This window comes from Perca fluviatilis, chromosome 7 (genome assembly GCF_010015445.1).
Source record: "Perca fluviatilis chromosome 7, GENO_Pfluv_1.0, whole genome shotgun sequence".
NCBI lineage: Eukaryota > Metazoa > Chordata > Actinopteri > Perciformes > Percidae > Perca > Perca fluviatilis.
Window position 1 is genome coordinate 26,712,017 of NC_053118.1, and position 18,344 is coordinate 26,730,360.

The window sequence follows — 18,344 nt, forward strand, 5'->3', positions numbered from 1 at the left end:
TAAATATAGGACTGCCAGTTAGCCTAGCTTAGCATAAAGACTGGAAACTGTCTGAGCTAACCAGTTGCCGGCGCAAGCTTCATTTTTAGCATATTGACAAGACTTACAAAGCAACTCACTTGCAAAAACATACACAGCTACACATCAGCTAAACATTCACAGTTGTTTGTTTTGTTTGTTGTTGTTGTTGTTGTTGTTGTTGTTGTTGTTGTTGTTGTTGATGTTTTGGCTCTGTCACACTGAACTGTGCATGGAAAACCTGAGCCTGGAGTTGCTTTCTGCTTGTTTCCTTAACAACAGAGGGAACCCCCACACACACACACACACATACACACACACACTGCTTTCCTACCTCCCCTTTTCCCCGAGCTTGCCCTTTTTAGGCTGTTCCTCTTTTTTTCCGTCTGAAAAGGGGGATAGTATGACAGCTTTTCCTGCTTCTTGTGGATACGAGCCGGGAGAGAGAAAACTCTGTTACTCACTTCGTCTCAACTTCGAGAGGAAGTTACCACCTCTTCCCTAGACTCTGCACACACACTTAGGCAGAAACACACACACACACGCACACACACACACAAACACACACACAAACACACACACTCTTCAGGACTTGACCACAGCAGCAACAAGGAATCAACTGAAACAGACAGGACTGCTCGTAATGCTGTGTTTCTTTCAAAATTCGGAGGGAAAGAAGGCTTTGCCTAAAGCTTTCTGTGTGGACTGAACAGTTTCAGAGGGACAATTCTTGTCATCACAGACCGGTGAGTTTGACAGTTTATGTCAGTGTATGTACAGTACCATAGAAACCCCAGTGATCCACAGCCTCTGTCACTGTACTTCTACAATGGAGGAACTTGTTTTATAGTTAAGTGTCTGCAGTTGTAATGCTCTGCATCTCATGTGTACTAAAACTCTAGTTTAGCAGGCTTGTTTAGAGGTGCGTGTGTTTGGGAAAACTTCCATTTGCTGTAAACTTTGATATCTGGTTTCCATCGCAGAAGCTTCGAGTATGTATTTACTTCACATGAATGATGAGTTCCCTGTGTAATTGTTTATTCTTTAATAATAAAGTGTGATTAAAGATGACAAAGAAGTGAATGGGTTTTGGTAACAACAGCAGAGCAAGCACCTTGATTAAGCCCTTTTACGCGTGATGTTAACTTCTGTTTACAGTAATAACCTCATTGTAGTATAGCACTACGTTTTTGTCACTGTTAGTCCAGGACTAAGATAAATATCCACATCAATCCAAGCAGTGTCAGTGCATCATAGTGTAATCCTGCTAAATGTGTGTGTTGTTAGCATGTATTTGATGAACTTCTGCCAAAGAGGAGCTGATGCAGCACTTATATGTTACGACAGGACAGTAGAGCCTGGGTATGGCTTTCCTGTGCAGCTGCACATTATTGGCTGACCTTGTGGTGATTAATTAGTTGTCACCTTGCTACAATCAAAGCAAACATCCTGTTGCATTTTGTAGCAGACGACATATAATAAAAGACAACTGAGGTGGGAGATGTCACAAGATATTAAAATGAGGCATGCGAAGGGCACACATGGTGCATATGGCTCTGTTTCTTTTTCAGCTGTTCCCTTCTTTCTTTCTTTTTTTTTTGTACATGAACTCATAGAAACAATCTTGCAGGGCAGCAGTTGACCATATGCTTCAGCTTCCATAGCTCTCTCTCTCCCCACTGGACTTTTGTGGTTAGCACCTCTTATCAGGGAGAAAGCGAGGTGAGGGAAGAGGGAGGTGATGGGCGGAGGCTGGACATGGCTGGGTTTTTCTCTCAGGCGTCTCCTTTAATTTACACAATCTAGGTGGGCAGGCAGCACTTTAGCTGTGCCTCCTCCAGTCAATCAGATAACCTCCTTCCATAGGATGAGTGTGAATGGTTGGTTAAGTAAGTCCTTCGAGGCCAGCTAGGAAGAGTTGACTTCTGAATGACCTCTCCGAGCTATTCATGCCAGCAGACTTTCCTTTTTCCAATACCCCACTGACTCATTTATCAGTCGGCCTGTCTTATCTGTCCTGAGGATGGTTGTTAACCCTATTCTATTTACCTAGAGGTCAGAGGTCAAACTCTGATTTGAACTGCTTGTCTGAATTCCCAGGGTACCAATCTGTTTGAGCTACAGATACAGAAAGTTTCAGCCTACACAAAGCTGTGATAAGTCAAGAGAAAAGAATCCAACGTAAACAGCTTCATACAGTGACCCGAAATGAGCACAACTCCTTAAAATATGTTGTAATTTGTAATTCTTTCAATGTATATATCAATTCTGATGGAGAAGAAATATCTCCCTTAAAGCCAGAAACCAGAGAGTGTGGTGATGCCATATTGTAGAAAGCCTGGAGCAACTCCATAGACAATGAATTTGGCTGATTTAGCAGGTTTACAAATTAACTTTATTTTATAGCAGTGTTGTCTTCTCAAACAAAAAAATGCATTGTTATCACAAAATAGTCCCAGAGGATGTTCTCATAGTCACGTTTTAAAGAGCAGCCCCTTTAATTTTCAGTTTCTCATTAAGTCTATGGCTTAAGGAGACATTATTAAATAAAAAAAAGAATTATCTTAGGCTGTTGTAGACCACTGTAATAGCAATAAATGAGCTTAATACATACAGTATAATGTGTCTCCTATGTCCCAGTATTACTGGACAAGCAGAAACTTCTGCATCAAGAGTTCACTGTTGGTTGGTCAGGTTCTGTATTATAGCATTGTGCAGAAAGCTAGTGCAAACAGAGTAAATGGAAAAGCTTCGACACGTAAATTAGAATGAGTTATGATTTCATGTTTATTTATTTTCCCCCAAAGCTCTTCAAGGATAACTTAACACAGTATTACTTACAGTAGCCCACCAGTGGCTCACTTACACATCCCAGCAATCTGGGCTTTGGCAGAAAAAGTTCAATTTTGACCTTAATCACCCTGACCCTAATTGACCTATGACTCTGATTGGCCTCTACTGGAGACCAAGGACGGCCATATCGTCACAGTAGAGATGAGTAAGCAAGCAAAAAGAAAGAACAAATCTCAATCACAAACACATTGTTAGGAATGAATGTATGAAAAGTGGAAATACTGTGATAATAGATTTCATTGCACATTAATGACACACAGCCATTCACCCAGATCAGCTTATCATCAGCTGATGTCTTTGAAGCTACCCATAACAGAGGCGATTGTTACTGCTGCTCACTGTTTACTATTGCTGCTGCTGTCTAACTTTCAGCCAATGCCTGCCATGCACTGCAAACTGAAAATGCATCCCTATGTTTTTTTTTTATTATTATTTTATTTTTGGTGATTCATTAACTACTAGTTCAACCTTACAACTATTTCTATTGCTATTTTGAGACATACGCATATAGTAAAAAGCAGAATCCTGTTTTAGCGTTAGAACAAAGTGTCTTAAAACACGTCTTTGCTCATTTCACCATCTTCCATCATGCAGCAGCGATACCTTTTTCAAACCCTCATAAATATACAGTATTGTGATCATCAGATGGGAGAGTTTATAGATGGTGAAAGGTTTACTCAGTGCACTTGTCTTTAACAAGTGGTTCTTTTTGATGTTCCTGTTCACAAACTCACAAATCACACTAGCATTAAGTAACCCACGGGATGTTTTAGAGTAATATACAAAAGGCAGTTTGATGAAAGACTTGTCTCACAAATTATGTTTAGCAAAGCTCCCAACAACCTCTGATGTCTTACAGGGCTCAGGGCTTATTGCTTTCTAGCAGGAGCTTCACTGGTCCAGGCACTCCCCTGTTTAGGCTCAGGCAGATGTTGGACATGCTAAGTCCAGTGGGTTTGCCTAAGCTTACACTCCTCTCGGACTCGGACACCCACACCCACACGCACAAACTTACTGTACATGTAGCTAGACACACACATACAAAGAGGGGCAAACCAAAACTGAAACTGAAAAATGCACTTGAGCACGCACAGATGTGGTGGCCTTTTATTTTGTTTAATAAAACTATATGTGAATAACAGGATGCAACAGACTAGAACTCCATATATTTGGTACATTGTTTAAAATTATATTAGCAAAACAGAGTTGACCCATGATTAAGTTAGTCACAGTCTGGAAGCGGTATTCAATGTATAATCAAAAACAAAAACTTTCTCAGATAATTTAATGTCCTAGGAGATCAGAAGCAATTTTTTTTTTTTATACATGTTTTGGAACAAAATCTCTCCCCCAGCACCGCAAGCTAACAACCATCACATGCCATTTCATTTCTTAGCCACATAAAAACAAATGACAAAGCTTTAATTTTATCGCTACATAATTTCCCCATGCGATAAGGAACTTTTGAGTAGATATTTCGGTCCTGCTCTGAAGGGCACATTTACTTATCTCTATTGTAACAAATATGATGCCACTAATTCAAGGGAAACCATGACAGATGACAATACTGTTTGAAGTTTTAGTAATTACTAGTGGTCGCTAATAGACACCAATTGAAGTCATACAGGCCTTTTAAATAGCTGAAAACAGCCGCCTTCACTTTTAGTACACAATCTTAGTTCCTGTCACAACTTTTTCTGAACCTACTAATCTTGTGGAGCCTCACCATGCTCATGAGCTGTATAGATAAAATGCTACGGACCCAATCATATAAAGGGCAAACACGTGTTTTGTGTCACAGAGTAATCCGTTGGGTCCATGTAATTGATACAGTATGTGGTGTTGGCTTGCTGCTGGATGGTGGCCCAGATCGATGAAAAGGGTGAGATCATGGCTCTATTTTTGGAGCTCTGAGTTAAGGATGATCTAAAGCCCACTTTGCTTTAGAGAATCATGGAGGAATGTTCATATGAATCAATTTCAACATACAGGAACATACACATACATCCAGTAACTGCCAACACACAGGCACACACCAATAAACCCTGTCAGCAAACACACTCTCACACACACACACACACACACACACACACACACACACACACACACACACACACACACACACACACACACAGATGTGGTTGGTTCCAATATGGCTTCCTACTGCCATGAGCGCTGCTTGATATGCTTGATTGGTACCGTGATAACGTCAGTAGGAAGATGGTACATGGGATATCTCTTCTTTATTTACATAGTCAAGCATTCGGTCTCTGCCTCACATCAGGAACACATCTGGGTGCTATTAACCACTTGCCCTAACCCCCAGCTCAGTCCCACATCTCTATTACCCTCCCATTACCTGCCCTAGCCCACAAAATATGCTCTTCACAGGACAAGCAGTGCACTGTGGGTCACGTTTTATGACATGAGGATACACAGGGTTTCATTGCAGCTGGGGTTGCAGTTACTCTGAGCTAAGCTGGCGTCACATTGGTATACAGAGTCATGTTCAATTTACAATCCTACCCTTGTTGAAAAGTGCAGTGTCTAAAGTCAAATAATAACTTGCTGACAATGCTCGGCTGGTTTTATTCTGTGTTTACTCCTGGAAAGGTTTTTGTCCTTGAAAGCAAAGCTGTTGTTCATTGAGTGTATGTCAAATAAAGTGCATGCCCAAAGCCAAATACATTAGCACGTGACTAAACAAAGCTTTCTTTCAGCTCCATATCAAACACTAAACCATATTCAAGACATTTGGACATAAGAACAAATAGACTAATGGAAAAAAAATGTCAAAGTTTGAATGCTGCACAAACAACACAGGTTTAGATCTAAATGTACCCACTCAAGAGGAAAACGTAATAAAAGTTGGGCAAATTCTAACTTCCCGTTCACTGGAACTGTTGGTCTCTGCAGCTGTTTTTTTACCTACACAAAGTGTTTGATGGGTGTGTGGCTTTAACATCAGGAACATTTAGTGGCATAGTCTCCGAAACTAAAGTCCAATATATGCTGTCTCAGAAGTGCTTTTCATGGATCACACAGTTCTCATCAGGAGATGTAGATGCAAATTTAGGACTTTGTGTCCTTCTAATGCATACCAGTTGAAGACTTGTTCTTTGCTTGTCATTATTAGGAGAAATCCCTGTGTTTCATTGGCAAGTGAGTGAACTCCATCTGCTGATGAAGAGAGTGTGATATGGTCGAAAGCTCCGGAACAAGCGGGTGACAGTACCTTGTAAACCAATACTTGGTTTTCAAATGTTGCTTCCTAGGTCAAGTATGAACAGGCAGGAATTTAAACAGGCAGGGTCCTCGTCACCCAATTTTTGTAACCTTTTGCTGAAGAGAGGGGAGATGGGCAACTGAACTGGGTATCAAGATCTGGACAATATGTGGCAGAACTCTGCTCAGTTGTCTTCTGCTTCTTATCCTCCCTACTGAGTGTAGCCACTTTAACTTGGCTCATTTAACAGAATAAAACAAACCCTAAAGGTATTTGCAAATACTCTCTGACCCAGGTCCGTTTGAGGTCACCCTCACCTGGTGCTCCACATCTGTGTCCTGATGGCAACCACATGCCTGTCCTGTTTCCAAATGCAACAGTTTTCCTCTAAGTCAGATACTCTGGCAGGCCTTGACAAGGAGGAAGCAGCACTAACGGTTTGTACAGCTTGAAACCCAAGATCTTCATGTCAAGAGGAACTAAGAAGAAATACACTCTTACTTTCTGCAGAAATGTCCTTTGCAACCTTCTTGGATGTGAAGAAAACTCACTGCGGCTCCCATAAGAAATTACCTTCATCCTGTGGACCCTCGTGAATGCTTTTACAGACACTGTGAAAAGAGATCTCCGTTTGGACAGTGTTTCTGTTTACAGTGGGGACTGTAATGGCCAGCACCTCTGCTGTTTGGGGGAGAGCTTGAAGTTCCATTATGTTTCAGTACTTGGAGACCGTTTTCTGGCTTGATTACATGTATGTGACAGATGGTTTGTAGAGACATCCAGCAGATACTTTTATGATACAGTTTCAGAATATTTGGCAGTTTGATGGTTGCTGTTAACCTTTCATCAGCTACTGAAACAATCTCTTCATCAGTGAGAGAATAACTGAGCCAAGACGGTGCTTTGATTCGGTATATTTATTTAAGGGGAACATGCAGAGTTTCAGAATGTGCTTCGCAAGCTGAAAATTGTGGACAAATTACCCGGATTGGCTTGTTTGATGCTGTGCATCATTAAGTCCAGACTGTTTTTTGTAGTTTTTTTTTTAGTAGCAGCCACAGAATCAAAGCAGGAACGTTTTAATGAACACAATCAAGAGCAAAGACACTATGATGCTATAAATTCTAATGGCAGCTTCTGTGATCTCCCCTTAAGTATAAAAACAATGAAATGTGATTAAATTCTAATCTGGTTATTTTCATTTTGTGAAGATTCATCCCAGGCGAACCACAGAAAGATCATCTGTTGTGCCAAAAATTGTTGCGGCTGCACTGAAATTCTAGGTATTAAAAATATTTTGTTCCCGCTGCGGTTCGGCGTGTGCCATTACAATGAGGAAATAACACCGACTCGCTCCCTTGTGTAATCTGACCTTTTTTCATCTTCTGTGTATAAATCAAACGAGGCTTGACTCCCTGCATAAATTCCACTGAAGGGTTATGACTTTGATTTGTTCATCATGGAAGAGGAGTTGTGGTTGGATGGTTTATGAAACAAGTATTATTGGTGAAGCATCTAGGGAAAAGTGCTTCTATTTTGTGACAGACTTTTGCTTTGGAGGTCTGCCCTTGTTAGGGAGGCTGGTAATGAATCACCCAGTTGACATCTGTGTACAGAAGACAGCTCAGTCATTCTGTCTTCATTTAGTTATCCTAGACAATGGCAGTGTTGCTGAAGGAGGGCTTTGACCTGGATGTTGTCCCTGCGGAAAGGGACAAACCCAGTGGGAAGGAAGGGCTATTGTGGTTATCTCCAAGTGGATGACAACAAGAATATCATACTACATGATGGTTTGGAGCTTTTTATCCACTCCAGCTCCTGCATCCAAACCAAAGCAAACAACGTTCAGTCAGAAATAGTGTTTGACCTCTTTTTAGGCCACCACAGCACACCATAACGTGTTTATGCTGGCTTCAGTCTGAACACATTTTCTGCTGTGACCTTATAAATATAAAGATCTCATCACTGACTGACATATTTTGGTTTAAATTTAATACGAGATAAAGAGATGTAGACATAGGTTTCCCACACAATTTAAGCCATGTCAGGATGCGTTACGTGATTAATTGTCAGCAGCGTGCAACGGACTCAGGAAGGGGATGCCTGAGTGTTTGACCTCAGGACACGACGCCAGGAAAGACATGTGATAAGCTAGCAGGGACAAAAAATAGGACTAAACATTAACGTCACAGGAGCTCAGACGTGTGTCTACTCTGGTTTGGCCATATCATTGGAAAATTACATTTTAGCTGTCTTATCTTTTGTTTCACACAGTCAACATGATTGTTTGCATCACAATAACACCATATGGTGTCTCGATTCTTGAAATATTCACACTTCTATAGCAGAGCAGTTGGTGTGAATGCTCCCACCAGTCGGCACTCCCCAGTATAGAGTGTGAGAAGTGAAGTGAGAAGCTTTGTTTGTTTGTTATATTTATTTGATATTTGCCAAAGTAAATGGTCCAAGCCAAAGTTTAAAAAAAATGTCAAAGTCTCATAGTTGGTTTGTTCTGTTTGCTTTTTTGAATCAAGCCATCATGATTAGTGTTAATATTGGATTACGTCAGCAGCCATAATTTGAGGACTGTTGCTCTCATTCATAATATTTACCAGGCAGTTTATAATGCAACTTAAGCTTGAGTAAAACCTGATGGGACAAAATGAAACATCAAATTGCAAATGCATGACTCCTTTGTTATTAGGGTCTCATTTTCAAGGCTGTAGGGTTAGGGCAACATCTGCAATAGAACAGCAAAGTGGGTCACTTGGAGAAAAATGACAAAAAGTTGAGTCATGGGAGGAGAAGATCTGTTAATAATTTCCTTCTTGAGGTAAAACAAAAACACAACAAAACAACAGGGCAGCGTAATTAGTGTTTAGATAGCTTTAAACAGGTCTCCAGTTGTCATTAACCACCAGTAACAGATGCCTGAGTGCTGATGAAGCTCAGGTTTGCTGCATTCCAGTGTGAGAAGAGGCCAGTTACTGTACTGTGGCCAATCATTAGCTTGGACTTTGGCTTGAGGTAACGGCTGTAGTCACTCGAGCCGTTCGCTTTATTACCCTTGAGACAAAAACAAAATATCTCATTGAAAGCCCATGCTCTCTAGCTCTGCTTAGATAATGATGAATAGATTCCATTAGTAGGGAGGAATTAGGCTCTGCGGGAGCGAGGAGATGAACGTGTTCATAATTGAAAAGAAAGGAAGGAAGGAAGCTCGACAGGAAGACAGCGCGTAGGTCCATACCTAGTTGCACTGCAGAAACAAGAGGCCCATCGTCTCGCTCCCGTGGGGACCGAAGGGGTGGCCTGGAAAGCTTGTTGCCATAGTGACCGCTCTGTCACTCAGCCCTAAGCGCTGTCTCGGTCAGGCGCTCTGTAGTGTACATAGGATCTGCCAAGAGTCAGCAAGATCAAAATCTGCCCTGGAAAGCACAGAGGCTCTGTTAAACCAACTACGGCTGGCACATGAGCTTTTTCCTAAACAGAGCTACACGTTAGAAAACTTCACAGCGCAGCATTTTTCGCAGCCCTTGTTCCCCACCTGGCATGTAAAGCACTAACCCCAAGCTCATTATAGGCCTTTTACTGAGTAAAGGAAAGTGATTCTGGGACTCATGTTGAAGTCTCACTGAATTTTGAATTCTCCTCACTTTTTGTGTAAGAAGAACATATATACTACAATTGCATTGCAGCTATTGTGCATATTTATTTTTCCAATTTTCAAAAGGGGATAAAACTGTTTTTAATTAGATTATAGTAAAATAATAAGCATTATAATCTTCCTAAATGTAGGATTTGTGGCAGATCTGTTGTATTGGATTGCATTAAACTGTATAGTATACCTTATAAAGTGGCCAGGGAGTGTACATTCCTGTGTTTTTTACTCTGTGGCTTAAGAAATCACAGTTGAACCAGTGAAAACTGAAAATGCCTGCCTCTAGTCTCTTGCTGGACCGTGTATCCTGCAATAGGCCTGTCGTTGTTTGCATTGCAAACGCCTCACTGATTTTGGATCTAATGTGCCTTGACGTGTGTGTGTGTGTGTGTGTGTGTTTGCTCTTTTCTCAGGATGGCCAAATGAACTGTTTAGACTGAGGACCAAAGATCACATGCCCTGATCCAACGTCAAAGGAGAGAAAGCGAGAGAAGCGTGATCATTCTTCAACTTCTCATTAAAACTATGAGCTGGGACTGAGGACGTGCTTCATAGTTTAATTTTGTGGTAAGTTTTATATGTGTACTCCACTTTCTGTTTACTTCTGCTTTTACAGACGAGAATGTTTGCTGTTTTAAAGTTCATTAGTAAACCACATTACATATGGTTTACATGTGTTTGGTTTTATGCTTGAATTTTACTAAAAGCTACATCGTCAAATGAGCACAAATGCTGCATAAATCAATGAGGTATTCACATCATGATACAAATCAGGCGCTGGGGTTATCAGTGGGTGCAATTTGGAGGTAAATGCAAACAAAAACATGTGGATTGTGCAATTTGAGGACATCCATATGATCCGTGTGTAGGCTTAGTGACATGTGGTTCGACTTAGAGAAAAGTGTGCACACGTAAGTGTGGGATGGCTTCAGAGTTCATCGTCATTTCACATGAACAGGGATTTTCTTTTTCCACAGCCAGCCACAACACAAAGCACATGCTAAAGGGTAATGGAGGTAACATTTAGCTGGAAGGATTAAAGGCACCTCCTTTTATTTTGAATTGGTTGCCATCAACACTCTTATGTGTCTCATGGTGCAACACCATGATGTCATCATGGAAAATGTTCACAAAATGGCAGAGGAAAAAAGCCAGAGTCAGCAGGAAAGGGCTGCAGGGTGGAGGAGGAGAGGAGCTGAGGAAGGTTGACGGAGGAAATACAGAAAGACCCAGCAGCACAACACAACCCTGGTTCGATATTCCATGCATTTTTTACAGATGAGAAACAGACTTGTTTCTCCTGAAGAAAACAAATATACTGAGGAGGTAGCATGAAGGTAACACAGAAGATGTAGATAATTACTGAAAACAAAAAAATCAGACCGCAAAGGAGAATGAACCTGAACTCGTTTTGTATCTGGTGCACTGCTCCACAGATTTCGTTGGAGTCATGGCGGAACACAGGAACCTTTAAAAACACAATGGAGCTCCTCAGACTGACAGGATGTCAGGAGGACGGACAGCTTAAATATCAGGGACACAAAGTCCAAACAAAACAGGTTTTTTTCTTTCTCTGAGCCTCACAAATTTATCTGAGAGTCCCATCGGGCAGGAAAGAGTCCTTTGTGGCTACTTGGAAAATTGACTCTTGACCTCCTTTAAAGAGAGCTGTCATAGTTCAGAGAGAATAGAAGAGGAAGAGTGCCATGTGCCAAATATGTTATGATGATCCCAGATGAAGCCAGTACTTTAGGACTACACAGAGGAGCTTTTGTTTGACACTTGGAGGCCTCATCCCACCCGCTCGTAGGCATATGAAGAAGTACCGTGGTCAGTGGGTTTGACATTCAGGCGCTGCACAGAATGTCAAACAGAATGTCAGAACACTGGAGGAAGGGTGCTTGGAAAACATTCCAAAGACTTTTAACACCTGGAAGAGTATTAATATGGCGTCTAGTTGCATTAATACGCCAAAGTCAGATGTGTCATATGTTTGTTGTTTTGCAGGTGTGAGGAAATCAAAGTCAAGCTCACCATGGATGTGAAGAAAAAAGAAATGGACCTCTTGAGCAACAGCATAGCTGCATATGCACACATCAAAGGTACGTCACACCGCAGCCCAGCAGAATACCTACTGTACATCTCCATGTTAGTTACTTTATCTGACAATCATTTATTTCCTTTCCTTAGCCAACCCAGAGAGCTTCGGCCTTTACTTTGTGCTTGGAGTGTGTTTCGGCCTGGTGCTGACGCTCTGCCTCCTGGTCATCCGCATCTCCTGCAAGCCGCGGACCAATGTCGCCCCCTCCACGCCGGAGAAAAAACACTTAAAGGACATCAGCGAGGAGGACGAGGAGAGTGAGGACGATGACGATGAAGATGGGGATGATGTAGAGGCACCCATCCCTTTGCCCAGCACAGAAATCCCTGTTGGTAATCATACCAGCCAATCAGATGGGACACTGAGTGTGAACGTATTTACTTCAGCTGAGGAGCTGGAACGGGCACAGCGACTGGAGGAGAGGGAACGCATCATACGTGAGATCTGGAGGAATGGCCAGCCTGATATCCTGGGGTCGGGAACAGGGACTATTGGAAGAGTGCATTACTACTAAGATACACGAGGCTTCAGGGGAAACACTCTGAGCTCTGTGAAGGGCAGACAAGGACCTTTGGGTGGGCCAGATGTCCCTGAAGCCTGTGAGACTTGTGTTAAATACAAAGCAACATGATGGAAACAGGACAGCAGTGATGTGACACATTGATATGCAAAAATACTCAGCTCTGACACAGCTGAACTATGTGATATTGCACTTCCCATGTAGCAATGCTATGCGACTACATGAAATTTAAACAAAGAAGTGTTTTAAAGACTGATTAATCCATATGGAAAAGATGCAGTATGAATGTGGGAGCAGATGGACACTTGAAGTAACAGCACGGTTGGAAGTAATCAGTCTATTGGTGCTTGATGACAAAAATGCACACAACTTAGTTAATGTATGTAGTACGTGGAAAATTAAAGCATATAAGGACAATGTATGTACTGTATTTTGTAATGAAGATTAATTGTGTGCAGTGAGGACAACTGTCCTCTAGACTGGTAAGTTTGTGGGGAAAAGAAAACAATCTGTTAAGTACTGTTAAAGGAAATTACATTTTTTGAACAAGCACATATCAATCAATTTGGGGGGTCAGATTACAGAGTATAATGTAAAAACAATTCAAATTGGAGTCTTTAATTTCTCCATGCCTGTGTTTTCAGGGATAATTCCACCAAAGGAAATGACAGAATTAAAGTATTACGCTGAAATCATTTGTTGTTGTTTCTCTGGATAATGCTCGGATGTCAGACAGATACAGAGCTCATTTTCTGTGTACCTTTGGGCCATGGATTTATAATAAAGATAAGAGAGACAGAAAGGGAGATAGATAGATAGAGAGAGAGAGAGAGAGAGAGAGAGAGAGAGAGAGAGAGAGAGAGAGAGAGAGAGAGAGAGAAACTTTGCTAACAAGATTGATGGAAAGGTCATTTTTGGTAATTTGTTATTTCTGCTTAATGTCTCTGGTATGTGCCCTAAAAGGTCAGAAATGCAGGACAATTCTGGGAACAAGGCTCTAGTGGAGTCAACATTAGATTTGAAAGAGAAGATGTTATAACAGGGAGAAAGGAATACGTTAGAATGGAATTGATTTCCTTTCCTCTTTAAATGAAAAAAAAAAAAAAAGAACTTGAAGATGGAGGCCAGTCTGAATGCTGGTTCAGATAGACCAGATGAACTTCTTTTTAATGAAGGGCTATTTTCACAAAAGAGGGGTCCCCCTTATAGCCTTTGTCCCGTTTGGAACAATATGGTAGTCTATTGTAAAATAATAACACAACAAAACATTAGAAATATAGGCTATTAGCCATGTATACAACATAATTGCAAGAGCTAGATAGAATGCAGCTAGGCTAACCCATGAACTATCATTTAAAAATTAAAATATTGTTTGTTGAACTTTGAAGTCTTTTGAAAAATGAATGAATCTGAAATCTTCGCGGGCCCCTAGCAGAGCGCCACACAGACCCCACTTTGAGAATCACGGTAGACAACTCGGTACCCGGCGGCTGTAACGTAGCCTACAGTATATCAAGCGCACCCTCGTGCACCGTGGGTCCATTTGACCTGTCAACTGGCTCACTCGTTTGCTGCTGCTACATGCTGCTCCTGTAGTCTTTCCTAGACAAACTTGTCAGCTAAAAATCCAACCATGTATGCTACTTAAGGACGGTTTTGGGGATTAAAAAATAAAATCATAAATGCGTCGCTCGTCCCCAGCTGTCCACACACACACACACACAACTTGAAAGCTAAAGTTTTGCTTCACCTGCATCTGCTGTTGACAACTTGGGACTGCCGCCCCCCTCACCGAGGTAAGTGCTAGCTGCTAATTCTAACGTGTAGCCTATTGTAAAGGATGTCAGCTGTGTTAACCCTTGTGTTGACTTCGGGTCAAATGGACCCGTTTTCAATTTTTGTTTTATATCGGAAAATATGGAACGTAGAAATAAGCGCTGAAAATGTGTAGAAGAAAATGTTTACAATTGGAACAACGTTGGAAAAGGCAAAAAAAAAAAACGGTGAAAAAATAGGCTCAAAAACGTCGAAAAAAATTGTTTTTTCAAGGTTGACGGAAGACAATTAAGTTGTTGTTAACAGCGCGAAGCAATGTTGCTTGACAATGTTTTTAGCCACGCTAGCGGCGATGCAGTTGGTCAATCTTTGGTCCAGATTGTAATATCTCAACAACTAACGTTATTTAATGGATTGCTAGGACATTTTGTGCAGCCATTCATGGTCCCCAAAGGGTTATATCCTACAGACTCTGGACCACCAAGAGCTTGACATTTTTGTTTTTGAGTAACATCTGATGAATTGCGATGATATTTGGTGCAGATTTTCAAGGATCCCAGGTAATATATTTCTTTCTCCTCGACTTTCTTGACTCCTTGACTTTTCATCTATTCTAGCGCATAGACTGTAGGCTATATTAACAGTCTATGTTCTAGCGCCACCAGCAGGTCAAATTCACTTATCCAGTGAAAAATTTCAACATCTAGCCTACTGGATACACTGGCACAGACTGACTTTTCTTCTAGTGCCACCAGACATTTTTGGTTTTTAGTGAAATATTTCAACAACTTTTTTTTAATTATTATTTAGTGCCACCATAGATTGACATTTTTGGCTCTAAGTGAAATGTCTGCACAGTTATTGGATGAAACAGGATGAAACATTCATGTACTCCACAGCATGCATTGCAGTAACTTTAGTGTTTCCCTGACTTTTCAACATTCAAATTTTTTCCAATTCTTCGATTTACAACCAAATACCATAAAAACTAATGACATTCCCATCAGCCTCAGCTGTATTTTGAGTTCAGTGCTACATAGCCAATGTTAGCATACATGCTAAACTAAGATAGTTTAGTAAATATTGCAAAACATGAGGACATTAGCATTTAGCTCAAAAAACAAAGTAAAAAGTTGCTAGTGTTTCCAGGTTAAATTGTCTCTCTTTTGAACCTGCTGTCATTTTTGCATGTCTTGGAGTCTGCTGGCTGATTACTTCTTCTCTTATGCTGTTGATATTTGTCTGCTGGCTGAATTTGCTCGTATGATGTTAGTATGCTGGCTGCTAATGTCTTCTCTTATGCTGCTGAAATCTGTTCTCATGCTTTTGATATGTGCTGACTGCCAATTTTTTGTTCTTATGCGGTTGATAACTATGTGCGGTGTGTTTGCATTGGTAGTTATTGTGAATGACTAAATTTCTGATATGATGCTTTTCATAGGGAGCTTAATTGGTTTTGCGGCATGTTTCCTTCTATGTTGTTGTAATTATTTTAGAGTGGCCTTTGGTTTGTACAATGACTTCTGGTATGTAAACATGACTTCCTTTTTACTTAATTATTTCACTGTAATATTTGCTTCATGAGAAACAGAATGGCTTTTGTCATACACAACACATTTCATTTTCACATTTTCTTCATATTTGGCCTAGGTGAAGAAATGTTTCAGTTCTCAGTTTGCTAGATTGTATATTCCCTGACTGGAGGTGTTTTGTTAGGAATGGCCACACAGGAACCAGGTGCTCACTAGATAGTGTATTCCCTTCATTGTCTGTGGTGTCTTGCAGGGGAATAGAGCTCAACAGTGACCACCCACTTTTTAAACGCCTCTGGTTTCCGGAAGTGTTTTTCCCCGTTCAATTTCTCCATTGACGTTTTATTAAATGCTTATATAAAGAGTTTTAAGGCCTCGAACCAAGCCACCCAGCTCCGAGATGAATCGTGAACATAAAACATTTGATTCGGCGCAAAATAAAAATTTACAGCATAGCATCACAATATTTTCCATGGCAATACTGTATTGATACACAGACGCCAAGTATTGATCTATTATTATATATGTGTTGGTTTGTCTGCTTGACAATCCCATTTTGAGATGACCAAAGAGAGAAATGTATCTTTTTAGATAAAATAGATTTTCAAAGTCAAAGTTTCCTTTTGGGGACATCTATCTATCTATCTATCTATCTATCTATCTATCTATCTATCTATCTATCTATCTATCTATCTATAAATTGCAGGAACGTCTGTCTGTCTGTCTGTTATGCACATATCTCTTGAACCGTTAGTCCGATGGATTGCAAACTTGACAGGTGTCTTGCTACAGGCACAAGTAAGTGCAGTGCCAAGTTTGACATTGTTTGGATTAGAAATGCAAAAGATATCGTTAAATATACTGGATATCGGTAAAAGAAGCACACATTGGCTTTTGACGCTCTAGCTGTTCTAGCCGCTGGCCACTCCCCCTCTCACACTGCATGCACACTGACTGAGCACTAAACCTGTTTGAGTCGTGACTCACTCTGATCTATCACCCGTTCTTTAAATTAACTCATGAGTCGCTCGTACTACACGAGACAACAAGGTCTCTCTCTCTCTCTCTCTCTCTCTCTCTCTCTCTCGATAGACATTTATTGATCCTTTCGGAAATTCATCTTACACCATACAGCTCATCAAAAAGACAGACAGCAGACCATAAACAACAGACAACACAAGACCACCAACCCTTCCCTCCTCCCCACACACCCCCAATACACAATCCCAAATATCTACACATCATACATACAAGTATAGCAAAGTGCAATATCATTAGCGCCAATGGGCGCGCTCTCTCTCTCTCTCTCTCTCTCTCTCTCTCTCTCTCTCTCTCTCTCTCTCTCTCTCTCTCTATTTCTATTTCTACACACACACACACACACACACACACACAAACAGTCCGGTTCTGGTGATGATTAATGCATATGTGGTGTTTAGCACTCATAACGGGCCGGGTGGGTAGGGCGCTGCCATGAGTCCATGACGCTAATGTCTGATTACTCCACATTTTCATTGTGATATTTTGTGATTACATTCTGAATCTGCAACGTTCTCTTTCAGGTAAATCAGTAAGTCTGTAGTAGGGTATACAGGGGAGTTGCATATGAAGTGGTTTGGGGTCCTTCTGTAAGTAATTTTGGGTTGGTTTTGATGACTTCTACAAGCCGCAATACCACAGGCCAAGCAATCGGCCCGTTCCAAACAGGCACATTTTCAACGGGCACTGCACTAGTAATTGGAAATTGAAGTTGGGAAAAAAGGTAATAAATTGAAATATATCGCAGAATATTGCAATATGTTTAAAATCGCAATAATAAAGTATCGTGACATAAGTATCGTGATAATATTGTATCGTGGGGCCTCTGGTGATTCCCACCCCTATTCAATGGTAGAAGCTCGACCTAGCCGTTCGTGGGTGTGGTTAACATTTCCTTGGTAACAGTGAGTTCCACCAATCCGAGACGTCGCTGTCACGCTTGTGGGTAGTGTAGTATTTCTTCATATAGATCACGAATAAAACATGTATGATAACTGGTGTCAGGCTCTGTATCTAATGTGGTTTTAGGGGGAGTGTATTCACTCCCAAAACTCTGCTGTTCTGACTTTGGGGACAAGGTCAACGCTCAGGTAGCCAATATCAACTCGGTATTCACATAATAAATGTTTTTCATGTGAGTTGGCTGATGGAAGTAATTTTGTTTGGCTGCCAACGAAGACATACAGAAGATTGATGAATTGCCCACACTGGGCTGGGTGAATGATCACAAGTCAATCTTTAGTGGTTGGGTGATTCACAAGTTATGAAAGTAGGAATTCTTGGCATGTCAATAAAGCATACAAAAGGGAAAATATACTAAATACTCATCAGTGTATGGCGTGTGTCCACATTCTTTCTGCTGGCCAACCTGGAGCCAGAAACTTTAGTCTTACGCCCTTTTGCTGTGAGGTTTGTGTAGCGTTGCTCGGAGGAAGGAAGGCAGGACAAGAACTTCCGCTAGAGTTTTCCTTAAAGTACAGACTGTGTTGGAGGAGCAGACCGGCTTCAAGTTTGCCTTGGGGCCCACCATGTTTTTAGATGGAGCACACACTGGAATCTTCTCTGTTGAGGTCTTGGAAAAGCCTCTCATGTGGTCACAAGCTTTTGGAAATCAGTGG

At 41.1% G+C, this 18,344-nt stretch overlaps 1 protein-coding gene across 1 annotated transcript; it reads left to right on the forward strand.

Annotated features, from left to right (window-relative positions):
- The first annotated feature begins 432 nt into the window (after nt 1–432).
- On the forward strand, nt 433–13,074 carry eva1ba (eva-1 homolog Ba (C. elegans)). The gene is made up of 4 exons (XM_039807068.1): nt 433–764; nt 10,172–10,325; nt 11,766–11,860; nt 11,949–13,074. Exons 3-4 carry the CDS (start codon nt 11,794–11,796, stop codon nt 12,371–12,373), a joined length of 492 nt encoding a protein of 163 aa, XP_039663002.1. The 5' UTR covers nt 433–764; nt 10,172–10,325; nt 11,766–11,793; the 3' UTR covers nt 12,374–13,074.
- Nucleotides 13,075–18,344: the final 5,270 nt, after the last annotated feature.

Coding starts and splice junctions, on each gene's coding strand:
- eva1ba (XM_039807068.1), top strand. CDS start 11,794: ATGGATGTGAAGAAAAAAGAAATGGACCTCTTGAGCAACAGCATAGCT. Junction 11,861..11,948: donor TGCATATGCACACATCAAAG/GTACGTCACACC, acceptor TCCTTTCCTTAG/CCAACCCAGAGAGCTTCGGC.